Source organism: Podarcis filfolensis (genome assembly GCF_964270895.1).
Source record: "Podarcis filfolensis genome assembly, chromosome: 6".
NCBI classification, from domain to species: Eukaryota; Metazoa; Chordata; class Lepidosauria; order Squamata; family Lacertidae; genus Podarcis; species Podarcis filfolensis.
In genome coordinates, this window is record NC_139609.1 from 27,966,256 (window position 1) to 27,978,006 (window position 11,751).

General features: G+C 41.8%; 1 protein-coding gene across 6 annotated transcripts in view; it reads right to left on the bottom strand.

Moving 5' to 3' along the window:
- The window catches only part of CDC7 (cell division cycle 7), a 29,350-nt gene extending 18,148 nt beyond the window's left edge, over positions 1-11,202 (bottom strand). For 2 of the 6 annotated variants that reach the window (XM_083620686.1, XM_083620681.1), the window contains exons 1-3: positions 3,295-3,408; positions 2,566-2,625; positions 1,657-1,743 (exon numbers count right to left, since the gene is read on the bottom strand). In XM_083620686.1, the coding sequence (XP_083476812.1) occupies positions 1,657-1,732 (76 nt within the window). In that variant the 5' untranslated portion in view covers positions 1,733-1,743; positions 2,566-2,625; positions 3,295-3,408. Of the gene's footprint in view, positions 1-1,656; positions 1,744-2,565; positions 2,626-3,294; positions 3,409-10,210; positions 10,303-10,980 lie in introns of those variants that run through there. The other 4 variants (XM_083620684.1, XM_083620685.1, XM_083620682.1 and 1 more) reach the window with 4 other exon arrangements.
- Positions 11,203-11,751: the final 549 nt, after the last annotated feature.

Below are 11,751 nucleotides of genomic sequence, written 5' to 3' on the forward strand. Positions count from 1 at the left end.
CACCTCTTACTTGACTTTTCGCACAAGTAAGAAGCCCCAAATGTGGTCATCTTTCTTCATAGGGCAGTTGCTCCAGCCTCTTGATCATTTTGATTAATTCGCTACTCTTGGAGGGCCACAGATTAGCCACCCCTAGACTTGACATTACTCTTTCTAAAGCTTAGAAAAATGCTGTAACCCTGTTATCTTACTTTCATACTGTTATTTTACAAAGGGCTGTTGGTGTCATACCAATAGAGTTAAATGAAAAAAAATCTGAAATAAAAATATACATATGAGCCTCTTGGGCTTGCCGATGAGAAGGTCAGCAGTTTGAATCCATACAACGGGGTGAGCTCCCATTGCTCTGTCCCAACCCCTGCCAACCTAGTAATTTGAAAGCACGCCAGTTCAAGTAGATATACAGGTACCGCTGCAGTGGGAAGATAAACAGTGTTTCTGTGCACTCTGGCACTTGTCACAGCATTCTGTTGTGCCAGAAGCGGTTTAGTCATGCTGACCACATGACCCAGAAAGCTGTCTGTGAACAAATGCCTGCTCCCTCGGCCTGAAAAGTAAGATGAGTGCCGCACCCAATAGTCACATTTGACTGGACTTAACCATTCAGGGGTCCTTTACCATACCTTTTTACCTTTACCTATAATTTTGGTAAAATATGCTTTCATCTGTGAACCACTTGAGTGTCACTGAATTATACTTAACCAGCTGAAAGCTACTGAAAGTTGTTTATAAATGCAGTGTTCCTGTTCTGATGCTTAGCATGCTGTAATGCACTGCTCTTTTCCACAACAAATCTATTTTTGATAAGCCAGGCTAATCCCAACCCGCTTCAAAAGATACCACACACATTACATCTTCAGCTGCAGGACAATGTACACACTTTTCACATCTGCTCCCCCTTAAAGGACAGCTTACTCAGTTGCCTGGCACTAGAGCCACCGGGCAGTCTCTCATGCTGTTATGAAGTACACTTTTTATCCTCTGTTGGGCTGCTGCAAGCCATGTCCACAATTACTCCTCACGCCCCACAAAATTGTGAGTTAAAGCTAGGGGCCAGGATCCAAAGAACCATAAACCTACATCTGTTATGTGAGCCCAAAGGGGTTTTAGACTTGCATTCCTCTACCAACATCCCTCTATTCTCTTGCTTTAAAGCAAATTGCTTTTGAAACTGAGGGGCAATTCAGAAAGAGGTTTGTGATATAGGGATCAGTTGTTCACCATCAAAAAACCAGGCAGGTGAGTGTAAGCCCCTTGCATGATCCCAAGCAGTTTCTTGGATCCTAGCCATAAAAACCTAACAAAACTCTCTCTCTTTAACCTCCACACAGCTCTCATCTAGCTTGAATGAGATCAATTATTTAAGAAAAACAAGTTTGGCTGGAATTCAAAACAAGAATAAACCTGTACATATGAACCAACCAAGTACATCAAATGTCCAACTTCTTTCTGCTACAAGTTCCTCTGCAATAGCATTCACCAGATCGCTTCTTGGCTCTGATAAAGTTAACATCCATTTATCATCTTAAGAGAACCTAGCAATCATTGCACAAACTAGGATGCAAATGTGCAACAATATGAAGACAGGAACAGGGAACGGATGGGGGAATTAGTGATAATATCGCAGAGGACGTTAAGATGTGTGACAATGTATACCTGACAGTTTCTTGCTGTGGTCGTATTTCATACGAGAGTCTTCACAATGCAAGGGAGGGTGTTCATCTGCATCCATCACAAAACTACCTGCAAGCAAACAGGGAAACAATGATAACAAAGTTCAGAACAAGCAAGCCAGGCTTCTGAGGACTAAACAGGTTCAAACACGTCTGGTCCCTTCCAGCTATATAAAGAACAGTAATGTTGTATGAGAATGAACATTGGATAGTCTGTACTGTACAGTCTGATCCTATGCATCAGAAGTCCCCATGAAGTCAGTAAGATTTACTATAAAGTGTGCATAAGACTTTAATAAAAACTGAAAGTTCTTAATGAATATGGAAATATATTTGCTTTTCTATTCAACAGGAATTAAAGAGATATTAGGAATCAAAACTTTTATCCAATTATCAGAAAGTATTGGTCAAACGTTGATTTTTCATAAGGATAACAAGCAATGCACACCAAATTTTGAAGAGCCTATTGAAGAGCTTCCCCACCCTACTAGCTAAATATAGTTTTAAAATCACATTAGGAGACATTAATGGAAAATATGCAAGTAATAAAAATCCACAAAATGGTCAGATTCTAAGCTATGACGCACATTAACAGCTGTATGTACACAAGAATTCTTCCAAGGGTAGAATTTATTTCCCACATTTTAACTTCCTTCAAAATGTCAAGTAGATGTCACCCTCCATGTCTGAGTAGTGTTTGCAATTATCCATTTCATTTAACACCTCCAATTAGGGCAGAATTGAGAAGCTGATCCTGAAAATACGTGCTATTTTTATTTAAGTATGCACATGCACAAAAAGCTCAAAATTGCACATTAGGAAATATTGTTAACAGAAAGCTGCCAATTACTCAAAATTCCCAGATAACCACAAATCTCTTTTAACTACGTACCCTCACATCGGGGTGTTCAGACCATGTACCTTTCACAGGATGTTCTCGTGTCTTGATAACCTAGAACACATTAAATGGTATTAAAGACAGTAATGTGCAGGCATTGAGAAGATTAAAAGGCCATGTGGCAACCATTTCCAAAATATCTGGAGGGTTGTCATGCAGGCCATCAAGGCAGTAGCTTCAGGCAATTCACTGGAACCTATCTATTGGGAATGGCATAGTTGCATCCTGCTCCTCAGATTCTGCATTGTGTTGGACTAAATGATGCCAAACATCCCTTCCATCTCTTAAGATCCTATGTTTGAAAACAGCAGGCTATCTTGTTCATTATCTAATCACTTACAGTGGTACCTCTGGTTACAGACGCTTCAGGTTACAGACTCCGCTAACCCAGAAATAGTACCTCCGGTTAAAAACTTTGCTTCAGGATGAGAACAGAAATCGCGCGGCAGCAGCAGGAGGCCCCATTAGCTAAAGTGGTGCTTCAGGTTAAGAACAGTTTCAGGTTAAGAACGAACCTCCAGAACGAATTAAGTGCTTAACGCGAGGTACCACAGTAATTCAATATGCTTCAAAGGAAGAATTTTACTAGCATAGGACACTGATATAGCACTCCATTCCTATATTGATGAATAACTGGATTTGTTTTTAACAATAGTATTAAAACATTATTGTTTGTGGATAATGAACATCTCAGGAAGCGTTTGATGAAACAAATTCCTTTACCTTTCATTCTATATACAGCTCAGACCCCATCACCTGGAAAGCATCACTGCCCAACAGCCATTGGGAAGATTTTATGCAATCACTTGATGGGCTCAGTTGATATACTAGTAGTCAAGTGATTACATCACAAAGGACATTATCTTAACTGTTAATAAAAGACACACTGAGTTGAATCCAGCTGTCAAGAGTAGGACTCAGTTTCACATATCATTTAATCAGTGGACTTCTCGTTAGTCCCATTGATTTCAATTAGTGTACTCAAGAGTATGACTTCAACCCTTGATATCTGAAGATTGCATTTTTATATACAATGGGTCTATCTTTTTTTTAAAATGGCTTTTAGAAACTGATGGACTTTACTCTGAAGATTTAAAATTCTAGTGAGTGATTAAGTTCTCAGCTTGGTAAAGTTCTTCTAATTTTATTTTGAAGAAATTTTTCAGGAGAGAGATTAACATAAAATTTTACTTGTTACTAAGCTATGTTTGTTTGTTTTTTAGTTTGCTGTTATAATATTATTATTTTTGGGGGAACTGAACCAGAGTAATTCAAAAACAAATTCTGTTCAGTTACTGGAATTTAGGGAACAGGCTTCTATAAAATAGTTGGTAAGATTTCTCTTATACTCGGACTTACCTATGTATTCATCTTTGGATTATATACTATAACTACATCTACTTTTTATTCATTTTTTGGGGAGGAAACCTATAGCAGACGGGAGGCATTTCTATTAGTTAAAAACCATAATAAAAGTGATAGAATGAGCTTAGCTGCATAGCTTTGCTGATCCTGCAGCTTTTAGAATTCTATTACAGAAATCAATATAGTTATCAAACATAAAAGAATTCTCCCACTACTCAATGGGTCTTGAATCCTCGTCTCTGGAGGGCTGTGTGTGCATTTTGCTGGCCTTCTGTCCAGGGAACCATAAGGGTGCTGCAGTTTGAACTTTTCATCTCTTATTTTTTGTACTGCACTCCACAACAGTGCCTGTGCACAGTCTGTAGCTTAAGGGGGCTTAAAGCCCTTTGCATGAAGTATAACTGGTAGCACCACTGGGACAGTTGCTGCCTGTGTCACAGAAGCAGATGGAAGAATAAGCAGGAATGTGTGGTGCCATCGTATGCATTGTGATGCAGGGAGATGTCCTGGGGGAATCGTCCCATCAATTCATGGGTTTCTTCTGTGTGCTTGTGAGTGTCCTCAACAGCACAGACTTTGACTAATAGGCACTGGAGATTCTTCCACAGATGTTAAGGGCATGGTTGCTCTTTTGGGATATGGTGGTCACTGACTCAAGTGTTGTAGCGGATTTTCCCTCCCTTTCACAACTGGCCCATAGAATAACTCAGTAACACTCACCTGCAGGCATGGGGATATGGGTTCCCATGGCCAAGGGGGAAATTGGTCAAAAGAAAATCACCCCTTCTATCACCCCTTTTGGCAGGAAGGTAATTGTAAGCTTAATTAAAAGGATTCAAAGCATCAAAGTAATGCAGAACAAAACAGAGTTTAGGAACCAAAAGCAAAGCTTACAATGATAATTAAGTATTTCAGAGAATGACCTGAATAAATGTCATTTATAGCCTGAAATTCTGATAAGCCATCACTCCATTAAAAAAAATCAAGAAACCATCAACAAAATGACTGCATGTACAGAGTCTTTCATTAAGCTCTCTTTATTTCAGCCCACTACAAGCTTGAACAATTATTGACCATTTTTAACAGATTTAGGAATCTAGCATTCAGCTAATTGATTGCAAGAATATTGAACAAAATATGTAGTAAGAGCTATCTAAACTGCTTTTGAAAAGAATGTGAAATAGCTGTCAAAGTATAAAACAATATCAAATTCAAATTATACCATTTTTTCCTTTTATCAATATTAGATTAGAGATCAAGGGCAAATTTTAATACCCTTTGAACAATACAGTAACTGCAGTTAAGTTTTTGTATTTTCTCATTTCTTCTTGCCGGACAAATATACCCATCTATTATAGCTCAAAATGTGGAAATCATAGTTCCATGATCATTGTTTGAGCTCTATCAAATCATTGGTCTGGAGAGAAGAACAACATCTGGGGCTTGTCAGAGCAGGTTAACTTTACAAGGTAGCTCCTTGTAGCAAGACTCCTGGTCAAATACAAACCTTCCACTGCATTTAAACTGAAGGTTGCAAGCATAAATATTAAAATAACCAAGCACAAGCTACCTTAAACTTTGTCGTTTAGTTTGTACATGATGTGAAACTATTTCTAAAAGCACTGAATGGAATGCCACCCATCGTATGGAATGCCCAATACTTTGTGCACAATTTTTAAAGTCATTTCAAATTTACATAGCTTTAGATTATTTGTTAGCCTTTTGTCGTGAAGCCCATACAGTATGACACAGTAATTTTAAAATTACTTAATTGTACCACATGCTGATCTGGTACACAAAGCAAAGATGGGCTTTGGTCAAAGCAAGATATTTGCTATGACGATTTTTGTAAAAAGAATATTTATAGTTGAAGATTTGACAGTGTCTACAATTATTTTAAGAAACACCCCTCCCCATACACTGATACAAAAAGCAAACAATTGTATTGCTTCCACACTCAAAAAAAGAAAGTTGTTTGACAAAAGTAATCACTAACTGAAATCTGCGAACAGGACAGGGCTCTCAGAATTCATCCATTATATCATACAGTTTTATTTATTCATATTTACTTCTATCTAATATTTCAATCTCAGGCTTACTCAGAGATCCCACTGAGTTCAAAGGGATTTCCTGGTAAATATGAGAAGTAAAAGGTAGAATTTTTGGTCCTTAAGAAAAACGGGCAGTAGGTTTATTAGACCAACCAAATAGGCAAAAATTGTGTGCAAGTTTCAAATGGTAAATACTGTATGCTTTGGTTTGCAGTCTAAATCCAACAAAACTTAGTCCCAAAGGTGGGGGGGAAGGGAGTCAATGGCATACTTTTCAAAAAGTATAATACACATCTTGAAAATAAATTACCCCCTAGTTATAAGCTTTTACTAACTGTGCCAAACTATGTTCTTAATTCACTTACTTTGGAAAAGTTTCACTGAAGTAAATGGAGCTATTCTATACTTACTAGTTCAAAGTACATACCATATTTTTCGCTCTATAAGACGCACCAGACCACAAGACGCACCTAGTTTTTGGAGGAGGAAAACAAGAAAAAAAATATTCTGAATCTCAGAAGCCAGAACAGCAAGAGGAATCACTGCACAGTGAAAGCAGCAATCCCTCTTGCTGTTCTGGCTTCTGGGATAGCTGCGCAGCCTGCATTCGCTCCATAAGACGCACACACATTTCCCCTTACTTTTTAGGAGGGAAAAAGTGAGTCTTATAGAGCAAAAAATACGGTAGATACAAATGGGTAATTTACTCCAGATTTATTATCTATTACAGTGGTACCTCAGGTTAAGTACTTAATTCGTTCCGGAGGTCTGTACTTAACCTGAAACTGTTCTTAACCTGAAGCACCACTTTAGCTAATGGGGCCTCCTCCTGCTGCTGCTGCACCGGCAGAGCCCAATTTTTGTTCTCATCCTGAAGCAAAGTTCTTAACCTGAAGCACTATTTCTGGGTTAGCAGAGTCTGTAACCTGAAGCGTATGTAACCTGAGGTACCACTGTACTTTTGCAAATGTATTAACATTGGACATGGCATTTTATAAAGAAAAAAATGATAAAATTTCTGCCGTGAGCTACTTGCATTCTTATCCCCCCCCCCCTCGTCTCCCTGGGGAAAAGTTTCTGTTAAGATAGGTGGCAGGGATAAAAATGGGAATAAAATACATTTGACACTTATATGTACTTAGGCTTAAGTTTAGTAGAGTTATGTGAGTTATGCAAAAGGCTTCATGGAAAAGAGCTTTGAAGAAAGTAAGGGTGGTAGTATCACAGAGATGTTCTAGCCTGCTATTTCACACATAAGAAGCAGCCAGGAATAAAAGACAGAATTGTTTGAGGAAGCAAGACACCTTTAGATGACTGGTGGAGCGGAGACCTTCAGAACCACCCAGTTGTTTAGAAACAGAATCCTGGAGCTGCTGAAGTCAATGGCACAATTAAAAACTAAGAGGCTATTTTTTAAAAACTAAGAACTAGTGTCCCACCTTTTTGCTTGCTCTCTCATCATTACAAAGAATGCCTATACCCAGAATTACTGGATACTTAAATTCAGTATTTATTTAGCTGTATAGTCTTGCTTCTTTTTTCCTTAACACAAGTCTCTTAGCAATCAAAACAAAATTAAACAAAATTAAAGTAAAAAAAGATGCAGGAATTGTGAGAGTAATGAATGGAGCTTTAAGGCAGGCTAGCACTCCAGTCTTTCATTTCAGAAACTACAGCTACAATCCTACGCCCACTTACCTGGGAGTAACAACCATTAAACTCAGTGGGACTTATTTCTGAATGGACACATACCGTATTTTTTGCCCGATAGGACACACTTTTTTCCCCTCCAAAAATGAAGGGGAAATGTGTGTGCGTCCTATGGGGCGAATGCAGGCTTTCGCTGAAGCCTGGAGAGCGAGAGGGGTCGGTGCTGGGCTCCCGCGGCTTGCGGAGAGCTGGGCTCCCGTGGCTTGCGGAGAGTTACCTGCATGCCGAAGCCTGGGCTTCGTGCAGCCCCGGTTGCCTGTTCTGGGGGCTGGGGTCGGGGGAAGCTCGGGCTTCCCCCGCCCCAGCCCCGCGCCTGGGGGGAAAAAATAAATTTCCCCCCCCAAAAAAACTAGGTGCGCCTTATGGGACGGTGCATCCTATAGGGCAAAAAATACGGTAAATAACTGCACTGTAAGCTATCAGTTCTCAAGCCATGCATAATCCCCCCCAGGGGGGGCACAGAGTGGGGAAGACACAAAGATCCACTGAAAGGTAGGATCTTAAAGCCTTCTTTTTTGCAATGGCGATCAAGACCTGGGTGGATTGAATAATACCCTGACAGGGTACCTCCACTGATCCACACTGTATTTAAGGGAGTAATAATATTCACACTACCTCATCATTCCATGAGGTGGGTTTTATTTTTTGAAGATGGTAGGATGTGAGCTGACTTGTCCTATTGTACTTCTAATGCCAATTCATTCTTACTTTGACAAAATGTTAATTTAACTGCTTGATTGCAATAAAAATATTTTAACTGGTTTACAAAAGGAATGAAAGATTTAAATTATCAATGAAACAATTAAAAACAGGTATTGGAAACTTTCAGAACACAATTAAAATCAACAGCAAGGTAAAAATAGGTTAAAACACATGTGAATGTGTATTAGAGTAGAACTTCACAGGGCACATGGAGCCACAACAACAGGGCACATGGAGCCGCTCGTGAAGGTATCAGACTGTGACAGAACTCATCAGCATTTATAAGGGGTGGAGAGTAAGAAGAGGACAACCTGTGGGGAGTTGTTAAGGAAAGGGCTTAACCTTAGCAAAACACTGAATTGAGCACCTGGAGTAACCACACAATGAGGTCAGAGCAGAAAGAACCTCAAAATCAACACCCCTTCCTTTTTAAGAAGCAGATTTCAGAATGGTAGCTGAAATTTACAGCACAGTTCTAGTTATGTTTACTGGGAAGTAGGTTTCAGTATGTTGAAGCTTACTCAATAACCATAGTCGTACCTTGGAAGTTGAATGGAATCCGTTCTAGAAGTCCATTCGACTTCCAAAACGTTCAAAATCCAAGCTCCTGCAGCCAATCGGAAGCCCCGTCAGATGTTCGGCTTCCAAAAATAATTTGCAAACCGGAGCAGTCACTTCCGGGTTTGTGATGTTCAGGAACCAAAACGTTTGGGAACCAAGCTGTTCGACTTCCAAGGTACGATTGTACTTAGGGGTGGAAAAGCATTCCCAGCCAGAAAGCAGGGCCAGCAAGGGATATGGCATGGGGAAGAATCCAGGATTTCCATAGTTGGCTGTCAGGCCTTTACTCAGAAGAAAGTCCATATGCCTTCAGCGGGATTTTCTCCCAGATAAGGGCTGAGAGGATTGCAACGATGCAGTGCAACACTATGAATGTTTATTCAGAAGCAGGGCCTGCTGTGTTCAATAGAACTTACTCTCAGACATGTGTTATAGGATTGCATTGTTATTTGATTATATAAAAAGGTAAAGGTACCCCTGCCCATCAGGGCCAGTCGTGACCGACTCTAGGGTTGCGCGCTCATCTCGCTCAAGAGGCTGGGAGCCAGCGCTGTCCGCAGACACTTCCAGGTCACGCGGCCAGCGTGACAAAGCTGCATCTGGCGAGCCAGCACCAGCGCCGCACACGGAAACGCCGTTTACCTTCCCGCTAGAAAGCGGTCCCTATTTATCTACTTGCACTTAGGGGTGCTTTCGAACTGCTAGGTAGGCAGGAGCTGGGACTGAACGACGGGAGCTCACCCCGCCGTGGGGATTCGAACCGCCGACCTTTCGATCGGCAGGTCCTAGGCTCTGTGGTTTAACCCACAGCGCCACCCGCGTCCCCATTTGATTATATATGTCACCTTAAAAGCTAAAATCATGTATACTTGTGTCAAGACCCTCAGGAAGATTTTGGGGGGGGGGTAGGGTATCTTATTTAGGAACACAAATGCCTAAGGCTGGGCTACAGCACTTTCGAGTGTCCCACAGGGTTCAAATATTGCATGATAATTCTTCTAACTTGGATTAGTGGTAAGAAAAAGAACACCTCAGGAGGGGCCAAGCAAATCCAAGGAAGGGAAATGGGTCGAGTGCAGGTCCAGTGATATCACTGGGCCAACTAGGCAGCCAACCACAGAATGGAGAATTGAATGGCACAGCATTCTAAAAATTAGTTCTTGTTATATCTTGCAAATTTCCAGCAATATTTTACTTTTATTCTACACCTTCAACGCAGCTTCTCAAAGCCCAAACTTGCCAAAACCTACATACACTCAACCACGCTGCAAAAGAGACCAGCTGGCTTGGCAGGTAATGCCAACTGAACCTGCGACAGTCCTGAAGAAACTGGTGGCCAAACCTGCAAAGCGAGATTTTGACGTGCTTTTTAAGAGACTCGAAAGCACCGCCATTGGCAGGAATATTCAAAACGACTTGTGCGCAGAAACATTTTCATCTTATTTATTTATTATTATTAATTTATTTTATTTCTATACCGCCCTATACCCAAAGGTATTTAAGGAAGCTAATCGGAAATGGCTGTATTACTTATTCTCGCAATCTGGAATAAATTTTGCAGTTTCAAGTTTTTGCGTTTCCTTACAAGTTTTTGAAAACTGAAGTTACGAAAATTAAAAAAAAAAACTGGGGGAGCAAGTAGTTAGCCTTGCCTAGGGCGCAAAAGAGCCATTGCACCGTGAAATCCAAAGTGAAAACCTGGACAGAAAAGTTGTAAAGCTTTCGGGGAGGGTAGTCATTGTTTTTGAGCTACGTATTTTTGAGAATGGGCAAAAACGACAAGGGCTGCCACACGTCCGGTGTTTTCCGGGCACATAGGCGATTCCCGCCGGGACATTGCCGGCGGCCGCGGTGTTCCTTATGTGTCCGGGAAATTCCGGAAGTATGGCAAACCCACTCCCCCCAAAAAGTCCCTCGCTACGATGCTGATTAGGGGCTCAAGGAACGACCCGTGTGGGGAACTCTCCCTTCCCAACGATTTCAGGCAAGAGCCACCCAAAGCGCTGGGCGGGAAACCCACCCTCTCAGCCTTCCCGCCTGAAGATGCGGAAAGACGGTGTCCGTTCGGAGACTTATCCGGGGCTACCTCAGAGACGGGCCGGCCTCTCGCTCTCCCTACCGGGAAACTTCTCCTCCCTCACGCACGCGCGCCGAAGTCCGAACTCTCCCTCCGCGAAGAGCTTGACGGTGCCGCCTTCCGCAGCCTGCTCTTGGGCGGCCAATCCCCAGCACCCGTGCGAAGCGGTCGGATCAACCAATCCAGCCGCCGCCTTGAAAAACGTGGAGGGGGATTGGCTAGGCGAGGTTGCTGACGCGCCCAACGCACGCGCCGCCCTTCTCGGTGCTGGGGAGGAAGGCGAAGAACGGCACCGAGCTGCCGAGCATGCTCGCTGGCAGAGGCTGAAGCTGCGCTGCCCTTAAGTTGCCCTCACTTGCCCTATACAATACCTGCTTCATGGCCTAAGGCCTAAGCAGTCAAAAGTGGGGGTTTTTGGCGCGTCATATTTGGGGGAATGGCCTGGGTTTTGTGATCCTACCAAGGGAGGGAGGTCGAGAAGGCCCAGGACATCATAATCAGACTGACACACGCAGAGAAAAGGAAAATAATTAGGGCACCTCATTTGGAATCCTATGGAAAGAGGAGGTTATTATTATCTACATAGATGGTAATCGCTGAAAATGCAGCTGCTGCGATTGATAGACCAACCAAAATGTAATTGGATGTCGATTAAAAAAAATTACAAAAACCACAGCAATATAAGAACTGGACAAAAAACATTGATCAAGGAAC